General features: G+C 49.4%; 1 protein-coding gene across 2 annotated transcripts; it reads right to left on the bottom strand.

Moving 5' to 3' along the window:
• Positions 1 to 1,171: 1,171 nt before the first annotated feature.
• Positions 1,172 to 20,732, bottom strand: ADRB1 (adrenoceptor beta 1). Of its 2 annotated transcripts, XM_051618986.1 has the most exons (4): positions 19,402 to 20,732; positions 9,880 to 9,934; positions 8,418 to 8,489; positions 6,888 to 8,246 (listed from the first exon to the last, which is right to left on the bottom strand). In XM_051618986.1, the coding sequence occupies exons 1-3, from the start codon at positions 20,689 to 20,691 to the stop codon at positions 8,419 to 8,421; spliced, it is 1,416 nt and encodes a 471-aa protein (XP_051474946.1). In that variant the 5' UTR covers positions 20,692 to 20,732; the 3' UTR covers positions 6,888 to 8,246; position 8,418. The 2 variants fall into 2 exon arrangements, with proteins under 2 accessions (XP_051474945.1, XP_051474946.1); XM_051618985.1 differs by lacking the exons at positions 6,888 to 8,246; positions 8,418 to 8,489 and adding an exon at positions 1,172 to 3,511.
• Positions 20,733 to 20,959: the final 227 nt, after the last annotated feature.

A 20,959-nucleotide genomic window follows, 5' to 3' on the forward strand; every position in this document is an offset into this window, starting at 1 on the left:
TTCTACATGGACTCTCAGCTCAGCTCCAAGGACAACTAGTCCCTTGCACATGCAGTGGAGCCACACACTTCAGAACAAAAGTAAACACAACACAGGTTTAACACCCTTGTGCTCCCAGTAAGTATAAACGGGCTGTGCATTAATTGACAAGATTGTGCTTATAGGGTTGTAACATGGTTTGGGTCACAACCTGTTGGGCAGCTGTAACTCAGTCTTACTTTGTAGTTCTCCCTGTCCTTGTGTAGGTGCAGTCTTCATCCATAGCTGCCAAGCCTTCAGGGAAGGGTGTCTGAGATGTGTTAGACAAAGGAAATGGGAAGAAAATTCCTCAGTTAACCCACAAGGTTGGTTTCGTTGAGCAAACGCACATTATTTGAAGTGCCACCTCTGCAAAGGTGTGGACAGAGGAGGGAGAAACACTGCTTTCATTGTCAGGTGGAAGGCCACCCAGACCAGGGCTGATGTCACTTCTTCTCCTCTCACCCCAGGCTGTGTATTTTCAGTGCATTTTTCCCAGCTAATACGAGAAGATGGAGGCTTGGAGAAGGGCAGTGCCGGGGTGTTCAAGTGTCTTCTCCCATCTGGCATGGTACAGAGCACAGTGCAGAGTGTGAAGGGGATTAGCAAGCACAGGCAGCCTCTGAAGCTGCTCTGACCTGAGCACCTGCCTCTCTCTCAAAGCAGAAGCATTTTGTAAAATGCAGTCACCACTCAAAGTGACCCCACAGGCGCCTTCAGATAGTCATCATCATAGTCTTGAAGCAGTTGAACAGTTATTGGAACAAGTACGTGATAAAAGCCTTTCCACTCCCATCTCCCCCAGCACCACTTTTGGATCCCATGATTCCTTCCTTGTTTAAAATTATTCAACAGCAGACGTCTGGTTAAAAATAGTTGCTTGGCTCATACAGCTTCAGCATGGTCTTGTCAACTGTAAAATGTTCCACCTTCCAAAAAAGTAGAGTGAAAAATGAAAGTGAGCTTTCACACATCATTACTCTCCACAGTTAGACCTCCAGAGCTCATTCCAAACCCATCAAAGGAGGAGAGGCAAGCTGGGAGGGTGGGCCAGCAAGATGTTCACGTTACTGCTTGGTGCCCCGCGGGTCCCTGTGAAGCACAAAAGCAACCAGGCTGATAGTTCACTCATTTCCCAAAACAAAGCATTAGCTTATTTTCAAGAAATATTTATTTATTGGGTTTCTGGAATGTAAGAAGAGCTTAGTCATCGCAGCTGGACATCTCCTGACAACAGTTAGGGAAAGACACTCCAGCAGGGAACCAGTATAGCCCAGTTAGTTGCATTCCACAGCCAACCCACAAGACTGGGGCAGGAGACCATGAGAGCCTGAGAGCCCATCTGTCATCTCTTGTGCTCTGTAGGTTTGTGGATCAGTGATGGGCTTGCACAGTGTGACCAGCTGGGCCTTGACTGTGTGTGTTTAGGGGGAAAAAAGGGTAATTTGATTGCAATAGTGGACAAATGCTGCAGGTGGGTTATTTCACTTGGCTCTATCACCTGAAGCTTGAGTGTGTTTGCATTCAGGCCCAGCTACTGCAGGGGGCATGGTGGGACCCCTCTGCCACTGAGGTGTCACAGGCTGCTGGCAGTGAGGGAAAGCAGAGTGATAAATGGAAAGTGCTTCAGGTCCAGCCTACGAGGAAACATGCAATGCTTCTGCAGTGCCCACAGCCAGGTCCTGGTGCTCCCGCCCGAGGACAGAAGCACAGCACAGACGGAAAGGCTGAGTTACAATTTGCCCCATGGCCTCATGGTCAGAGAGAAGAGCCACTTGCCATCAGTAGCTAAAGCATTCAATCATCATGGCTTCTCCCACCCACTGAGCAGCAAACTGCTTTGGTGGTGTTCCCAGCTCCCAGTGCTGAAGAACTTCGAAGAAGCCAGAGGAGATGCAGAAGTATCCCTTGATTTTCACTGCACTCTTCAAAGCATTAGAAGCTGGCTTTAGAGGCTGTATGACAAATTGCTGGTTAATACCCACATTAATTAATTTTTCCCCTACGAGTTGTATTTGCTGTGCATGCTGAGCCATCCTCTGCTCTTTTCTTCAAGGTGATACTCTAAGTTCTGCTCCCTCGACCACAGCAATCAGCTCTTGATGGAACGTGATCAAGCCACAGATGGGGAACCACAGGGACCCTGCATTGCTGAGCACCACAGCCACACCCTGGCCAGCATTTGGCAGGATTTGACCACAGATTTATCCCTCCCAGAAAGACTTACCCGTTGGCTGCCCTCAGCACCTCTCTGGCCCAGTCAGCTCTCTCTGGTGCTGCTGCTGTATTTATGAGGCCCTGAAACAGACCTGTCACACTGCCACATTGCCTCTTGTTGATAACTCCATCACAAGCATTTGCTCTGGGTTGCTCTTCACAAGACAAGGGATGATCCTAGAAATTAAGTACTGCTGCAGAAAATGAGTGCTTTGAAGGGGTGCAGAAAGAAGCCAAGTTTTCTAGTTTAAGATGCCTATTTGTGTGCCAGACCCCAGAAAATATCTGTATTTATGGGAAAGGACATTTTCTCATGCCAACAATTATCATGCTCAACAGGCCTCATGCAACTTTTCCTTCCATTTACAACATTATGTATTTTATATGAAAATGTCTGAAGTGCAGCTTTTGTGCATGAATGATACAGTTTCCATAATATTTTTTCATATGCAGAGGCATTTTGTTTTGATCTCATGAAGCATGAGTCAACTCCTATTTGAGGCCACTGGAGTCCTTCCAGTGACCTTCCCAGAGCCTGGTGAACTGGGCAGCTGAGTTTTGATGTTTTGTAGGTGCCAGCTAGCATGACCTGCCTAGGCTCAGGGCAATTCAGAAGAACAGGTCAATCAAAAAAAGAGCATAGATCAGGAAATTACACTGACAGCATTCAGTGTGCACAGCGCAAAAACGAAGTCCCTGCCCCAGAAATGCACATGTTGCAGCACCCTGAGCCCCCCTGGGCATGTTGGCAGCAGTGGGTGTTCAGCCCTGAGAGGTCCACAAGGACTGTCGGAAGAGTAATTTCTTTCTTCTGTAGGAGATATAAGCTTCTCCAGTTCAGCAAAATTCTGGCAGTTTGCCCAGTTCAGAAAGGTGCCCCTGTTCTGCAAGGCCAGCAAGGAAGAGAGCACACCCCGATTCTGGAAAACACGTCAGACCCCAAACAAGCAGCAAACAGGTCAGGCTCACAAGGCTGTTCATTGGGCATCCTCACAGTTTACATGGTTTACTCATATCTCAATAGCTCTGTTATGGGTGAGAGGTGTTGGTGCCATGAGGCTCAGCACACAGCACTTCTGTAGTTGCCCAGAAAGCAGTCTGTGCCATCAGTAAGTGGCTTTGAGGAGAGATTCAGAGCAGAGAGTCCATGAGAAAGGTCCAGCAGGTGGTAGCCTCTGCCTGGCTCTGCTGCCAGCTCTGGCAGGGACACGAGGCTGTTCTGCAGGATGCAGGGCTGCAGTCTGTGTCTGCATGAGCAGCTCCTCCACCACGGGGCCTGCTAAGGAAATGGCACATGATTTGGAAATCAACCAGAATATTTTGTGTTTATGAAACAGCTCCAAAGAGTTTTGAAAGGGACTAGTGGTGTTTACACACAAGCTGGATGGACTCTAACATGGTGCATATTCTGTTGTGTCAACTCCTGCACCTGCATGAGATATTATAAAAAATCCCCATGAAATGAGGGGGGGTTTACTGAAGGTTTACTTTATTGACTGAGTCTAATCAGCCCCATCTTGGTGCTCTCATTAGAGCCACATGGAACATTTTTTGCTAATGGAGCTGCAGAATGTGATGGAAAATCTCTCCCAGGAGCCTCTGTTTGTATCAGGAGTTAAGGCTGGTCACAAGCAGGCAGTGGAGCTGGAGGAACTGGTACTGGAGCAGCCAACCAAGCACTCCCTGGGAAGAGGGGAGACCTCAGAGGGAGTCCAAGCTAACACCACCTTGATCCCCTCTCAGGCAAGGAAGAGATTTGGCCAAAGAAGAATGAAGTTGAAGCACTTTTTCTCGTGCTTTCCCAAACTACCAGAATTATCAACTGTGCTTTTACACTGTATGTTTTGGTTTTCCACACCAGAAAGTTTCTGGACCCCTTCTTAGCAGCACAGCTTCTCCTTTCGTATCCCTCACAGAAGGTCCTGCCTGAATGATTTGCTTGTTGGATCATGCCAGAATTCAGTCCACAAAAAGTTATTGACATGGGAAGAGAGAGTTTCTAGAATTTAAGGGCTGGGCAACTTCTTGGAAACTGCCTTATCAGCATGGCTACAAACTGGAGCTTTAACATCCCATCCTGAGCTGCACGTCTCTAGTTCCTACTCCTGCAGTTGGGTATTTGTCTCTGTACACACATGCTTATTTTGCAGTTTGTTATTTAAAACAACTTTGGGCTGAGATTGCCACAAACCCATGAAGCCAGGCTCGATTGCTGTGCCCTTACTGAAATTAGGTGTCAGCTAAGTCCTGAAGTCCCCAGTAAAGGGAAACAGAGGTCTGTGCATGGACACTGTGTAAAGGCTGATGCCATGATCCTTACATGCTGTCCTCATGCTATGGTGGAAAAGGGAATTTCTGGGGGTGTGGGGAGGAAGTCAAGGGTTGTTATCAGCAGAAGCAAAAGGTGGTAAACCAGGAACAGGGAGATAGTGACTTTGCACAACAACAGAATGTCACCAGGGCACACATTGGTCCCTAAGAGTGGTGGAGGAAGACTGAGAGGGAAGGGCTGAGGGCAGCACTCAGGGATTTAAAACAACCCTGGACAACACATTAAGGTCTGCCAGAAGCATGAGCCCATGCTTACACAGGGGCAGACTTGTTCTGAAGTTTCACAAGGAGGGGCTGGTTCTCCATAAACCTCAAAGGGGCCTGCAGTGCCCCAAGTCACAGGCTGCTGCCTCTAGTCTCCCCTCCACCAGTGCCTTGGTCCAGTCCAGGTTTCAGGCTGCTGCCATGAGCTGCTGCACGGCTCCATTCCGCTCACAGCTGGGGAGGCATCTCCCCAGATGAGGTGCAGAGAGTGTGGGCTTTGCATCTGAGATCCAGTCCTCGTCCCCAAGGCATAGACGGTGTAGACCTGAGCAAGGAGGGAGCTGGCCAGCCTTGAGTGCTGAGGGCTCCCCCACTGCCCTCACTAGGACAGGATGCCCATCAAAGCCAGTGTCTGCCTTGGAAACAAATGTCCACAGAGCCATGGACACCCAGCATCAGTAACTTCACTTCCTGAATCGCTGCTATGATAATCCTGTTTGCTCAGTCTGAGTGACTGAAGTGAACCATAAACAAGAAAACAAGAGGGATTATCCTCCAGCACCTGTTCCCACCAAAAGGATTACCACAGCTGCTCACAAGGGTTGATGACCTCTAGGTGATGAGCAACACAGCAACATACCAGAAGAAGACTTCCCTCCCCTTCTGCATGCCCCTTTCCCAGGTATTTTCATCACAGCAGCTAGAGGCTCCTCGCAGGTGGAGACCAGTCCACGTGGACATAAGCACCAGTGCTTGCATGTCTCCAGCACGCAGACATGCTCTCCAAACTGCATCATCTCTTGTTTGACTGTCTAACAGGGAGGCAGTGAGAAGTATGGGCTGTAAGCTGTGGGGCTCAGAAGGCAGCAGCCTGACAGCACTTTAAAACAAGTAATTTTTATTGTACTTTTGCTGTTCAAGCCCAGGATCTGACCCACTCACCTCACAACACATAAGGGCTCTCTTGTACAGCATTTGCATCCACAATAAAATGATAGCTGATGTGAGAGCTATTTTAATGCAATATGAAAATGTTTGATTGGAGAAAAACAGACCTTTCTTAGAGCTTTTTACATGAAGAAATAGGAAAAACAGAGAAAGTCCAGGTACCCTTTGGAGGGACTCAGGTCAGCAACAGATGGGTAGCTCAGGCAAAGTGAATGCAACCTTCCCATAGATGGAGGACTTCTGCTTAACCTCACCTTCCAGACATGAAATCTGTCCCACTGTGCCCTCTTGTTTGACTTTCTCTTGAGATCATCTTGAATATCAAGGTTAGGTCAGCTGCTTAAAAGCTAGTAGGCTCTGCAGCAGCACCCCGAGGCTGCTCTGCCACTCCCTCAAATCTTTGGAAAGAGTCTGGAAAAGAGGAGATACGCTCCAGAGGAGAGAAGGCATCCACTGTCTTCACACCTGGAAGAATTATTTAAGTGGCGTACTCTGAGTGTGAAAGAAGTCCCGTGTGGCAGTGGAGCCTGGGGAGAAGCCCCTCTGCTCCTGGGCCATTGCACCAACGTGTAAATCCTTGAAGCAATGCTAATGTACTGCTGTCCACTCTGCAGCCACATCACGCAGCCCTGGGAGCTTGGGCTGTGACCAAGCAGCTTGGCTCCCATTGTGCCAGCACTCTGTCAAGTGTCCCAGGCCCCTTCAAGGCAGGGTTATCTCCCAGTGGTGATAACTTCTGGTGCCCCATGGAGCTGCAAGGAAGGTATTAAGTCCCTTAAGGGTGCAAAAGGTTACTGCAATGGCCTCAAAACCTCTGTGACTCAAGCTAGCTCCTTTCTCCCTCATTCTTCTCAAGAGCATCCTCCCAACCCTCAAGCAGAGGCCTTGGTGAACGGGTAACTGCAGCCACAGATTATTTTTTTTCTATAACTAAACAAAACATTTAACTAAATGCTGGAACATGGAGACAAACAAAGCAAAAAATCAGGGAAATAATCCTTAGCTTGTAATGAGTTTTGCTAGGCATTGTTGAAATTAGGTTTTATTGGAACAAAATGTATTTATCATATCTGTCAACACTGGAAAATTATGTTTAAATTAAAATTTAATTTTAAATTCTGAAGACGACCCAGAAGTGATATGATATTTAAAAACAGCCTATCATACATCACAGCATGAAATGTATCCCCTTGTTACTGAGTCAAACTCACTGTTGTATCTGAGATGGGAATTAGTTTTACCCTTCTGACTATCAAAACAGAGAAAAAAATTCAAACCACAAGGAGGAGAGCAACAATAGCCCATGGGTCAGAGTCTCCTGTGAAAAGGACAGCAAGAAAATGGTCCCCATTGGAAAAGGCCATCCTGATGTTGAAGCTTGTCTAGCTCCAGGCCAAGCCAAGATGGTACGAAGCAGCAGAGACCTCTGATCTCCACTGTTGTGCACAGGATTTCAGCCTCTGATGTGCTTGAAAGCTGTTCTCAAGCCCTCAGCCAGCCAGATCCCCATTTAAACTCATTTTTGCAGAGGATGGGTGTCTCTTTCCAAAGCCTTCACCCTGTTGTTTTTGGCCATGGCTTCGACAGGACAGCAGGACTGCAGACAACTTCTTGTGCCAGCTCAGCTTCAAAGCAAGAAATGTCCTGTGGCCCCAATATCAAGCACTGCAAAGGCTCTTCTGACAAGGCTGAATATTGTATAAACTGGGGAAAAGTCTAACTATGCAGCTGTTCTGCCTGGCCAGGAACCTCCACAACGTTGCTGATACTGGTGCCCCCCAGCTCTGTGTGCTTGCCATGATCCTGGTGCATCCTGGTGGCTCATATGCTGTGCTCAGCTACCATAGGGCAGAGCACACCTGGGTTTTTCAGGGAGCTCTCTGAGATCTCAAGCAGTCCCTCTGCAGGGGTAAGGATGCCTCTGCCAGAGGAGACCAGAGGCTGACAGGCGATGAGGGCTGACACCCCCTCCTCTTTGACCCACTAGGTGGGATTTAGGGGACCCCTTGAAAAACTTTTTCACCAGAGAGGGAATCAGAAATATTCTCCTTGGATATATCAGCCTTTGAACCTCAGATAGAGGAGACTGCATTCCAAGACTGCATACCTTTTTCCAGGCTTCATTAATATCCCATAAAAAAAGACAGATATTCTTATTTCTTGGGGCCAAGTGGAGTCAGTGTGCTCTGCTCTGGCTGTAGCCCGTGCAGCAGCCTAGGTCTGATGCTTCTGCATGCAATGCAGAGGCCATTACTGAAGTGGCAGGGAGCCAAGGAGGTGACCATGGATAATGGAGCTAAGCTGCCCAGAGAGGGGAGATGGTGTGCAGAGCAGAGGCCGGGGTGATGGAAGGCTCTGAGCGGCAGCAGCCGGGAGCCGAATGGTGACATGGGGAGATAAGGCTCTTGATGGATGGACCTCAGAAGGTTTGAAGGTTTTGTTCTGTTTGGATAAGCAGTCAAATATTCACACAGATAAGCTTCAGAAATGCATCTGATCTGAAGCCCTTTGTATCTTGAAAAGCAGGGCTGGAAATAGAACAAGAGAATTCCTCCTGGGCTTCAGCGGCTCCCGGGCTTTCCTTCACCGGCACCAGGCTGTCCAGGCCTATCCATACCCAGGCAACCCAACAGTCAGGACAGCTCCAGCAGCCAGACACTGCCTGACCCTCAGGAATTCAACTTTGCCTAGATACCAACCCTATTCACAGCCTGGAGGATGGGGAAGATGGTCCTTCACTCGGTCACACTTTGTCATCTTGGTCCACATAGCTGTCGTGGGTGGTTTAAAACATGGTTAAGGAAACGCCCTCACTGACATTTGCGTATATCTTAACATATCCGTTGGCACAGAGCTTATATAACATTGCCTGGCACCTCTTCCCCAGCACAGCTATACCCATGTCGAGATCTCCTTGCGTGCAAAGATGTGCAGTAACCTGCTGGTGAATGGTTGCTGGTGGCAGGACCAGACAGCAGCACAGACGATCTTGGCAGACTCCTCGTGCATCGTGCTTGGACCAGGAAGAGGGCTGCAGGCAGCACCCACCCAGGGATAGCCAGCAAGAATCCTGCAACTTTACACTGCAGTGCTTGTGTGGAGTGCTTTTGGAGAGTGCATCACTTCCTTGGAAATAAATTATAACGTTGTACTTTACTCCAGCGAGTTTCCTTGTACCAGAAGTTGTTTAAACATTTTCTCTTTATGCGTTTCCCATTTGGACAAAAAACAGACCTGAAAGCCTGAGGCACCAAGGCTGGTAGGAAAACGGAAATCCTGCTCTGACCATCCAAGCGGGCAGAGAGCAGCTCCCCAGCTCTGGGCAGGCACTGGCAGACCCAGAGAAGGTTTGAGGCAGGAAGGGGCAGGCAGCAATTTCTGGCTCTGTAGAAAGCCTTCAGGCAACTCAAACAATGTTTGGGTTCACCTTTGTACAAATATGACTCCTGGCCAGTTCTGCCAGGTTTCTGTCTAAACACCCCCTGGCTTTGGGATGCTTCAGGCAGGACCCAGCTCCAAACCCTGAGGGCAGAGCAGCAGAGGGCTTTCAGCAAACTGAGGGAGTCCACCCCATCACCTCATCGCTTCCCCTACCCATGTGTCCCTCCCCAGGCTTCCCAACTTTCTATTTATATCCTTGTCCTAATGAGCCCCCTCCCTCCATTCACTCCCAAGCTTTAACCTCTTCCTTGCCAAGCAGTGTTTGGAGTTTACATGAGAAAGTTGTTTATGTTATACATCTTTGTAGCAGTTCCCTCCTATACCACCTCCCTTCCTTCCCCAATAAAAAGCCCTATGATGCACTTGGCAAAGCCCGTAAACAAAGGAGAGGATTGAAGACCCAACCACTTCTTGGTGAGCCCAGTGGGGAATGAATGTCTCTCTTGAAGGGTGTTAAAGCCTGAGCTTGTAAGAGAAAACTAGTGTCCACTGTACATAAGGAGCTGCCTACTTCCAGCTACCTAGCATAACATAGAGATGTCCACGCAGCAGGCCACAAGGCATCCTTGGATGTTGGGGATTAACCTCACATGTTTTCCTCATTGTCAGGATGGCTTGATGGTGGTAAACTGATGTGTTTGTTAAGCTCCAAATACTTGAAGTTGTGACAAGTGAGCAAGGAAAGGAGAGCACAAAAAGGCAGTGGTGTTTTGAACTCACCTAGATTGATGAACAGAAGCAGAAGGCAATGAAAATCCATTAGCCTGACTGTTCCCTGCAGAGGAAAAACAGGCACACAAAATCCAATTCATTATTCCCTTTCTTATTTAATACTAAAGTAAGTCATTGAACTTTACTACTTGATCTATCCATCTTCTTTAGTAGTAGCACTGCAGGAAATCTTTCTCTTCTCAAAGAGGGTTTCAAGTTTCTCACTGATATAATGTAAAAAATACTTGGAGTGTATGAGTAAAAAATATCTGCATCTCAAAGGCAGCTTGAGCCATGCAGATAATGATAATTTTTCTCTTCCGAAGAGCAGAACTGAAAAGTGGAGGTCCCTGGGAGCTAGAGCACCATTGTTCTTCGAGGCTGTTATCTGGAGACAGGGTCTGTGATAGACTCCAATGAGGCCACCAAAGGGATTATCTCCTTACAGTGCTAATGGCATGCATTTGACAACAGTAACTATTTAATTCATGAGGTGCTTCATAACGTAAAGGCAAAGAATTCCATACCATGCAAGAACCCAAGCACATCCAGTGCAATTAAAGAGTATCTGATCAAAGCCCAGCCTGTTCTACACCACCACTTTCTTAATTATGGCTGTGTAGGAATGTTCCACCTTCCTAAAAGGCACCTTCACAGATTTTCTACAGTGATGGCAGCGTTATATAATGAGAAATATATTAATGGAAACTATTCAGCACTGAAATCATTCCAGCCTTTTTATCACCACATTCCTTGCTCCCACATGAGTGAAGTGCGCAGGAATAAAAGCAGTTAAACATCATCCACCAGAAGACACGCACTATGGGCATTACTCACAAGTCACTAACAGCTCACTGGTGCCCGACAGTGTCAGGATCTGCACAAAGATATTGGGCAAACAGAGCTGGGGGATTATTTTTCCACTGCCCGTGGCCCGTTGCCATGTCACCCTCTTGCAGCCAGGGACAGCTTAGTGCCGTCACCCAGTACCTGAGCTGCTCTTTCAGCTCCCTTGGTCCTGATCCCTGTCAAAAGTTGAAGAGTCTCTTCCACACTCTTCACTGTGGTCTAGCTACACATTATCTAGCAGATAATCAGACTTAAATGTATTTTTCTTCTATCGCATGAGCATTTGTACAAAACTGAATTTATTTTCACTTTTCACATGCAGTGAATATAATATTCTCTATTATATAAGCATGTGAATATAATCACATGCTTCTGAATAGAATATTCAGAGTGGCCCCTGAAGGGAGGGAAGGTTTGGGTGGTGAGTCTTGCTTTTCCAACACAGATGAGGCAAAATGAATAGGCCAGAAGGTGCTGGCCTGGGTCTCAGCTTCTGCAGTGTCACTGCTGGACACAAGGTTTGTGGTCCCAGTGATTGATCCAAATTGGGGCCAACACCAAAACAGACAATCTCAGTCCATCATCCCACATGCTCCCATGTCCCTCATGCCCTCACTTGTGCTTGTGCAACCTGTGTGGGTCAGCTGAAACAAACCTTTTCTTAAAGGGCTGGTTTTCAGCCAGAAGAGCCTGTTGCCTACACGGCTGCACAGGCAGCAGAGCCAGTCCAGGCAGCAGGATGTGCAATGGAGGGTTGAGAGCTGGTGAGGGTGCAGGCACCAGCCCTGGCTTGGATAGATTGATGCTGAAAACCACAGACGTGCATTCCCCTTATGGCCAGCCAGCTGGTAACCACCTGGCAGGGAAACAGGAAAAAAGCTCTCCTGTGGATGCTCTCAAGGTGGTTTAGAGCACTGTTAGGATACCTGTTGCTACTGGCAATTGCTGCAGCAGCAGCTGCCCTGTGCCGAATGTTACATAAGAGCTCCAACAAGCCCGAGTATTTGGCAGATTTATGAGCAGATCGGATGCTCCTGTGTCAGATCCAGATTTCAGGTGCAGCCTGGGCACACTGGTGTTGTGGCTGTCGTGATCTGGTGACGGGAACTGCCCGGGTCCCGGCAATGCTTCAGTCAGAGGGAGGTGAGCATCAGGTTCCCCCATCGCCCCTCCTTGCCCCCCCTCTCGCCTCCGCCGCGCTTCGTGTGCTAAGTGAGCTAATTGAGATTGTACTTGATGGCTCCCAAGCGAGTATTTAGAGGAAAAACAGACAAACAAAACATCCCGGGCTGAAGGCGGGCTCCCCGAGCGCTGAAACAATGGGAGCTTTGTGGGACGTCTCCCAGTTTACCTGCCCCAGTCCAAGCGGAGGTGCTCCTCCCTCCGCAGCCCAATGCTGGGTCGGAGAGCCCCGAGGGGGGACACAAGCTGGCATCCACCTTTGTGTCACAGGATACGCCCTGCAGTCCTCTCTGATGCTCGATGCTCGGGCAGGTATGAGGGGGGCACGTTATACACCCAAATGGGAGCAGAGGGAGGGGAGGGAGGGTGGCTGAGGGCACCATGAGCTGCCCCAAGGGGTGGCCAGCACTTGTTCATCACTCTGGCTTTTGCAGGGGGTGGTGGCATCTGTAAGTCTTGCTGGACCAGTCAATGAGAGGTTCTTCATCTGTAAGTGGAAACTTGTACCCAGAATGTTGTTCTTCCTTCCCCAGCAAGTAAATCCTGCCCGTGGCTTGTCTCAATTCCTTCTTCTTCACAAGCTCTATTTAAGCTTTGGCCACAGAGCACCATTTAAGTTTTACCACATGGCAAATCTTTTGTCATGAGCTGTTGTGTTGTCCCTGTATTTTTTCCTTACAGTGGCAGGGTATTCTGCAGTCCCACTGTGTGGGAGGGCAGCTGACAGCCTCTGAGGGGATGCAGCACTCGCCAGGCCCTGCAAAATAACTTGTTGGTAGCTGAAATATTTATACACGTAGCAGCTGCTGAGATTTTCAGCTCTTTAGTGGCTCTGATTGCCACTTTGGTGTATACACTTAAATCTGCCCTTCAAAGCATTGTGCCAATGAGCTTCAGACCAATTGGCAAAATAATTTTGGTGGGAAGAAGTATAAATATCATAGCTTTGAGAGAGCTACTGGGCCTGGCATGTAAAGGTACATCTCTGCCTAGAAATGCAAAACAGTGGCTCATGGCTGGAGCACTGAACTATTAGAAAATCCTCATTTAATCTCATTAAGGGCAACAGGATTTGGTGCATTGCCCAGGCTAAGAAGGGAAAGGCACACCATTAGATATGAGATGCACTGCTAACTATGGCAATGGCAAAAACCTGGGTAAGCTTCTGTTTTCTCCTTCAGGTAGTGGACCTGGAGGTCAGGATTCATTTCCTATTTGTCTGGTACTTTCGCAGTTTGGTGCAGCTGGTATTAATAACTCTGAGCATCTGTCCTGGAAGGAACGGGTACCACCAAACCCAGACACTGCCTGGCATTTCACACTGTTCACATATGGGTGCAGACTGCTGCTTGGGCACAGAATCTTGTGTCCCTACGTGCTGAGGCTGAGCAGGAAAACACCACCACAACCAGGGAGCTGAGCAGGAGAGAAGATAAAATGGCAGTTTGCGAAGCGAACGTGTGTATCAAGCTGCCAGTTTTCGTAAACCAGGAAGCTGATCCCCACTTTACATAACAAACCCAAACACTCTTCCCTTCCCAGCAGCAGGCCCGACGCTGCGGCTGGTGTTTGCAGGACGGAACGGTGAGTCAGGGGCGCGGTGTGGCCGGCAGCCTGCACCGGCACGCCCAGCCCAGGCATCCTGGGCACACCCTGCACCCCCCCACCCCCGCATGTGGGTGCCATGGGGCATCTCCTGTTTGGCACCGTGCAAGAGGACCACAGTTCTGGGCTGGGGGAAGCCTCCAAATCCAATGAAGCTCCGCATAGCTGGAGCTTCTTGGAGGGGAGGGGGAAGAAAAGAAGCTGCTCAGGTGTGCTTTCATCTGCTGCTGTTATCCAAAAAAAGTAAGAAAAGCTTTTAGGGATGTTTGGGGCATGCTTCAGCTGCACAGTCCCTTGGTAGCACAGTCCTGTACGAAAAGTGTCTTATCTTTCACACTTCTTGACCTGTGTTTCTATAGTGCATCTGCCTGGTGCATCCCTATCCAAACTTTACCAGTAACAGGCAACACCTAAAGAACTGCAAAAGAAGCCCCAGGTTTTGCTGTTCACAATGACAATCCCAGGTTTGCTCACCAGCATCACCTTTTTATGCTTTTCCCATCTTGGTCACCTTTCTAAACACAGTTTGACAGCCTGAAGTTACTGAATTGCACAAATAAATCACCTGCTGTTACCCCGGCTGCTCCTCGTAGATGGGCAGGCATACAAGCATCTCTAATAAAAAAAACATATAGATTTGTTCTGTGAGACAAATAACAAATATTGTTGATCTTACGTTATATGTGACTGTTTATAAAAAGAGAAAGACTCCTTACTTCCTCCTGGAGCCCTCGGGAATTTGGCAGGCTCTGAAAGCAAGTCAGCGGTGCATAGGATAATGCTCTTGGGGTCCAGTGTGCTTAGTGCCATTGCAGGAGATCATATTAGTACTTTTGACATGATCAAACAGAAAGTTCCAGCTGAACAATGAGTTTTTTAGGATGAAAAGTGAAATGCTAAGAAGGTGAGCACGTCTCTGTGAATTTACTTCATTTCACTCGTTGATGTGGCGGCAACAGGACTATTTTTAGGTATAATCCTTCAAACAGAACATGACTTCTCCTTTCAGATTAGTACAAAGCTGGCTGCTAGTCAAAGGATAATTATTTCCCAACACATCACCTAACACACACCAGCAAACAAAACACTCATTATTTGAGCTATCCAGCGTTAACTGTTGTTTAGCAGTTAACGTTTTCTTGACAGCTTCAAACAGGACCAATTGCTCCAGCTTCATTACCAGAGGTCATTTACTGCTGGTAACAATACCTTTCTGGAGATAGGCTCTCATATAAGATTAGATTATCAGGTCAAATTCTGCTCCCAGTGGCAATGATGCCTGACCGCATTTGGCCTCCAGAAAGTCTGCTCTTTCAGTTCATGGCTGCACAATTTCCAGCCCTGCAGCTGATATATTACATAAAGGAAGTAAGTGCACTACAGCTGATGGGAAATTACAATAAATTAAGAAAGTGAGCAGCACAAGGAAGGTTTGCAAAATAGCCACTTAAAAGTTATTAATAAAACCTCGGCTGATAAAGGAAAAAAAAAAGAAAAAAAAAGTGATAAAGAAGTTGTCCTTATACTTGAAAACACGTGCATACCCCAAAGGGAAAGCAGCATTTGCAGAAGAATTAATCACAAACATCCAGCTAACGCTGTCAAGTGCTGTGTGTCCTACGGGCACAGTGCAGATCACGATTTTAAGCCACATTTTTTGCACATAGTTTCATTTGCTCATCAGTGCCTGCTTGGAGCTACAGTCCGGTGATTCCAAAGGTTGTGGTCTCAAAGTGCAGTGAATTTGCAGGAGTGCTTTTGTGCAGCTCTCACCAGCCGGGAGATCCCTCAATAGCCTGCTGTCTGTCTGAAATATCCTTAACTTTGCTGAGCACGTGGAAAACTGAAGCCAGGCTTTCCATCTGAGATATTCCCATTTAAGCACGTGGAGAGATGCAGCCTTCTTTTCAGAAGTGCTGAGCAAACACTGCTCAGAGCGTGGCCGGCGCCTTTGAGAATCAGGTGTCCACAGTGTCTAAGTCTCAGGCACCCTCACCAGATAATTTTGGTCCTGGCAGACACAGGATATTTTATCCCAGTGGATTTCTGTTTTACCTGTGTCTCCCTTCCCTGCAAGCCTGTGACTCTGCTGTTACTCTCCTGCCCACGTACGTGTGCAGCCGCATGCCTACCACCTATACTTTCTGCTCCAACTGCTAATCCATGTCTGGTTTTCGTCAGGAAAAAATATTCATTGTGAGTGTTTGACTCATTGCCTCCAGAGTGTTTCAGCTGCCCCGTAACACTTTTCAGAGTATCCTTCTTCTCTGTGGAGAACAGCCTGTTCCGAGAGTGATCCCTGGCAGCCCGCGCCAGCAGCCTCCCCTTCCTCACACACGTGTGTGCCATATGTCCTGCTCTGTCCACACCGATACTGGGCCACTTCTTTACATCATGCGAGGCAGACCAGCATCTGCCATCCATGCTGCCAGGTGGATTATCTTAGCTGTCTACAAAGGGACTTCATGTGCCAGGCTCCAGACTCTTCCAGCAGGTCCTCAAGTGGCCAAAACTCAATGGCAGATAAATCCTGACCACTTTGCTTACACTGCTGATCCTACTGAGGCAAACGGGCAAAACTCTTCCTACCTTTCACCTTGGCAATGCTGTTACAATCACCCAGGGGAAGCATGACCCAGCACAGTTATTCAGCAGGAGAAATTGAGCAAGTTCTGAACATAAATTTCCCACCCAAGTCAAACCCTGTAGAGGTAAAATTTTCACCACTTTTAAAACTTTAAGGACGTGAGCGTTCAGATGGTTAAGACTAAGTATGTGAGCTGAGTGATGACACTAAAAGCTAAGTCCACTGGAGTGTCCTACCCCAGACAGTGGGCACCGTGCTTCCCCAGGATCCAGCATCCAAGAGGGGGCTTGACAGCCACTTCAGCTCCCAGCCAGGCACTGGGGCTGGATCCTGCCCTGCTCTACCCAGCAGACAGGGACCAGGTCCTGCCCAGGTTCACTGTGAGCCCCAACACACAAGAGGAGGGCAGTGCTGCCTCCTCATCCTGTCCTAACCCCGAAGCACAGCCAACACCTTGCTGCAGTTGCCAGCACCAGACATCACCATCCCGTGCACCCTTTTGGACCTGCTCTCTATGCTGGAACTACAGATAAAATCAGATAAAAATAAAAATAAATAAAAAAATAATATTAAAAAAAAAAGTCATTTGGTGGCAGGTACTTCACTTAGCACCTGCTCACATCAAACCCCAGTAACAGCAATAGAAAATTATTATTTACTTCTTTGGTCCTTTTATTTTGTCCTTGCATAAAAAGCGTAACTTTTTTTTTCTTTTCTTTTTTTTTTTCCCCCTGAAAATACATCATTAGAATTTGCAAAGGACAAATTCCTTAATTTTGAAAACAAATAAAATGAACAAATGGTTTCCAAAACAAACCGTTGGCCACCATTCTTTCTGATCTTTCTGGGAGCTGATTTCTAATTTAACTATACTTCTGAGTTTAATAAAGCTAAAAATGACTTCACTTGTATTCTGCACTGCCTTTTTGTTGCTCTGTCTGCCATGTATTCATTGCAGCAATGAAAAACTTTATGAAACCACAAGGATACAGCATACCTTTGTAAAGTAATAAAGCAAGGCGATCTTTTGGACCCAGGATGCAAATCTGCAGCCTTTCTGCTCATGGCACCTCCTTACTTGGATCAGTCCACAATGTAACACTCGGTTATCACACTCTGGCCCCCAAGCAGTGTGTGACTGTCAGCAGCACACTGAAGCCACACTGCACGTGACCGTCAGCTTTATGATCCACAAACCAGGTGGTTTTAGTTCACCCAGTGACACAGAAGATGTTTCAGCAGTGTTTAAGTCTGCCCCAGAGTCCCATCCTGCTCCAGTTATGCCCCAGATGTTTCCTTGAAGGTTAACTCCTTTTTTACAGGAAAAGAGAACCAAAGTCCGGACTCCTGCAACTGGCTCCCTGGCTGACACACAGGGCATGAACCCCCTCCTGCTGCTTTTCAGGCAGGGGCCTCCCCTGACCTCCATGCTCAGCACCCCCCCCCCTTGCTCAGGCAGGATCAGGCCCACTGTCAGCACCAGGTGGACTGACTTGTAGAGTGGCATGTACCCCGTATGGAGACTTCCTTCTACTCAAGACCATTTTTAGCTTTCAGATTCAACAACCTCGGTAATCTTAAATATTCTGGCCTCCTGACTCCCAGCTGTGTATTCCTAAAAAAAAAATTATATATATTCCAGAGAGGAACGGTTACAGAAAACGAGTATATTAATTATCAGAGTGGAAACACCTTGTCTTCAGCCATTAATTTTAAGGGAAGCCAGCAGACCTCAGTGAAGGAGGAACACAACCTTACTGGGTTTCAAACACTTTTTACAATACTGTGTCAGGAAAAGCCATTAGATAAGAGTTAGTTGTAATGGTAATCTGAACCATCTTCAGAAAAAAACAAATGCTGTTCTTCCCATTACAAGCAGGTATCGTTTCCAAACCTATAGAGACACGCTTGTTTGTGCTGCAATGGTATTTATTGCACATAGACCAATTACTTACACAGTAGTAAACTGCACCAGAGTATAAATACGTTATAAAACACACAGAGAGGAAAATGGAAACGACACACAAGTGCTAAAATGACATCAGATTCATGTGGGCACTTGGAAATAAAAATAATAGAACTCCCTTACGATATTTTAATTTATAACATGAATATATTTACAGTACCTTCATAAAATAATATTAAAAATTCACTCTCTCAATAAAACTATAACAGATCAGACAAAACCAAAAATCAGTTTCAGGGTCAGTGTTACCCAAACCTCCATTTCATTTTTAATTTGCAAGGGTGTACGTTTGTGCAAGTAACATCTTCAAATAACTTTACAACTCTTAACACTGTGCAAAAAAACCCAGCTTTGTCGCCATTTTCAAAAAAATGTGCAGCAAATTGTTGTTGTTGCCAGGATTTCTCCCCCCCCCCCCCCCCCGTTCATCTGTAGTTACAATGAACAATCTGCAGAAGGCTCCTCGTCCCCCACCCCCTCTCCCTTTTTCAGAAAATACTATTAGCGGTATGTCAATACGCTGTTTAATATAAACATGGTCCGTTTATTCCCCTGTACAATATGCACAGTTTGAGGTAGAAGTTTCTCAGCCTGACTGCTATTGTCTGGCCGAAAGAGATAAGCACAGTAACTCACTGCTTGCTGATGCCGAGGGGAAAAAGCACAAGAGCGTGGTTGGGGGGGGGGGGTTTAACCCCCTTTCAAAATATCCCTGTGCTCCTCATTCCTCACTGTTTTTCTCCACCGCTACTCTGCGGCACAGGGGAGCACAGCTTAAAACTCCCCCTGCCCGCGGGTCCCTGCTCCCCGCCTGGAACACCTGCAGCACCGACCCTGCGTCTCCCCGAAACCCGCCCGGTGCTGGGGGGCGGGCATGGAAGCCGGGGTGTCCCACAGCCCCGGGCGAGGCGGGGGACGGCTGGGACCCCGGCTGCAGCCCAACTCGGCAGCCAAAGGCCAGCACCTCCACGCTGGGGTTCAACCACCGGCACCCGGCGCTGGGACAGCCGCCCGGAGCGCAGGGGCTGCTGCCACAGCCCCCTCCGAAAGCGCTTTCCCTCAACACGAGCCGTCCCTCTCTCTGGGACGGGCTGTCGATTTGCTTTGTTCTCCGGTCAGTGGCTTTCCTGTTTTGCTGCAGTTTCGAATGAGGTATGTCGTACACGATCTCACCTGCTTTTATTCCTAAGTAAACATCCCCTCTCTCCCCGCGGAGGCAGGGACCTGGTTCGCTCGGCTTTAGCCGGACGGCCAGGCAGCTCCCGGGGGTCTCCGCTCCTCTGCCTCCCTGCCCTGCCTCTGCCCGGGTCCGGCGCGGCCCCCGACGCCCCCCTCCCTATACCTTGGACTCCGAATCGGACGTTTTGCTATTTCTCTCCTCCAGGCTGGACTCGCTGCCGCCCCGGGTGCCTCCGTTGCAGTCGGACCAGGTCGCTGCCAGGCTGCGCTCGGGGGAGCCCACGGTGCTGATGAAGCCGCCGGGCAGGTGGGGCAGCTCCCCGCCGCTGGCATGCAGCCGCCGGTCGGCTTTCCGGGGGCAGCACAGCAGCCTCTTGAAGGCCTTCCGAAAGTCGGGGCTGCGGCAGTAGATGATGGGGTTGAAAGCAGAGTTGGCGTAGCCCAGCCAGTTGAAGAAAACGAAGAGCCAGTCTGGCACCAGGTCCCTGTTGAAGACGTTGACAATGTTCACCAGGAAGAAAGGGAGCCAGCAGAGCGTGAACACCCCCATGATGATGCCCAGAGTCTTGAGGGCTTTCTGCTCCTTCATGGCCATGATGCGGGAGGTTTTCCGCTTGCTGGCTCGGCCGTTGCCGAGGATGGGCTGGTGGTGGGGGTGAGGGGGCGGGGGCGGCTGCCGCTGCTCGTGGCCGCCATAGAACCGGCCCTCACACCTATCGATCTTCCTGATCTGCTCCTTGGCCTCCCTGTACACCCGGAGGTACACAAAGATCATGATGAGGAGAGGGATGTAGAAAGAAATGATGGACGAGGCGATGGCATAAGCCCTGTTGGTGACAAAGTCGCAGCAGCCGGGGTCCTGGTAGCACTGCAGGGCCTGAGGGTCCTCGTCCCGCCACCAGTGCATCATGATGGGCAAGAAGGAGACCAGAGCAGAGATGGCCCAGACGGTGCAGATGATCCCCTTGGCCCGACCCCTGGTCATGAGGCTCTGGTAGCGGAAAGGCGAGGTGATGGCCAGGTAGCGGTCGATGGCGATGACGCACAAGGTCTCGATGCTGGCTGTCACGCAGAGCACATCCAGGGAGGTCCAGCACTCGCAGAGGAAGGATCCCCAGAGCCAGGTGCCCCGCACCACCAGCGTGGCCCCGAAAGGCACCACCAGCAGCCCCATCACCAGGTCGGCGCAGGCCAGCGAGGTGATGAACAGGTTGGTGAGGGTCTGCAGCCGCTGCGTAAGCCCGATGGCCGCGATCACCAGCACGTTGCCAGCCACGATCAGCAGCACCACCAGGGCCATCAGCAGGCTCATCCCCACCACCCACTGCTGCGACAACACCTCGGCGGCCAGCTGCCTGCTCCCGGGGGGTGCCGCCGTCCCCCCCGCCCCGCCACCGAGTGGGACGGAGCGGTTTGGGGGGCCGCAGTCCGGCGGCAGCCACCCATCGCCCATGGCCACCGCGCCGACGGGCAGGAAGGCGGCTCCGCCGCCGCCGCCGCCGCCCCGGGCTGCCTCATGGCCCCGCGCTGCCCGCCCGCCCCGCCCCGCCCCGCGTCAGCGGCCGCCGCCCAATCGGAGGCGCGGAGGGGCGGGGCCGTGCCCGCGCGCGCTGCCCGTCCCGGCTCGCGCTGCCCGTCCCGGCTCGCGCCCCTCTGCCCGCGCGCTGCCCGTCCCGGCTCGCGCTGCCCGTCCCGGCTCGCGCTGCCCGTCCCGGCTCGCG

Source organism: Apus apus, chromosome 4 (assembly GCF_020740795.1).
Source record: "Apus apus isolate bApuApu2 chromosome 4, bApuApu2.pri.cur, whole genome shotgun sequence".
Classification (NCBI taxonomy): domain Eukaryota; kingdom Metazoa; phylum Chordata; class Aves; order Apodiformes; family Apodidae; genus Apus; species Apus apus.

Bases quoted from the DNA above. Each gene is read 5' to 3' on its own strand.
- ADRB1 (XM_051618985.1), bottom strand. From the start codon at position 20,691: ATGGGCGATGGGTGGCTGCCGCCGGACTGCGGCCCCCCAAACCGCTCC. The intron at 9,935-19,401 runs GTATAGGGAGGG...TTTCCTCTGCAG, and splicing joins CGTCCGATTCGGAGTCCAAG to GGAACAGTCAGGCTAATGGA. The intron at 3,512-9,879 runs GTGAGTTCAAAA...TTTCCTTAGCAG, and splicing joins GCTTCTGTTCATCAATCTAG to GCCCCGTGGTGGAGGAGCTG.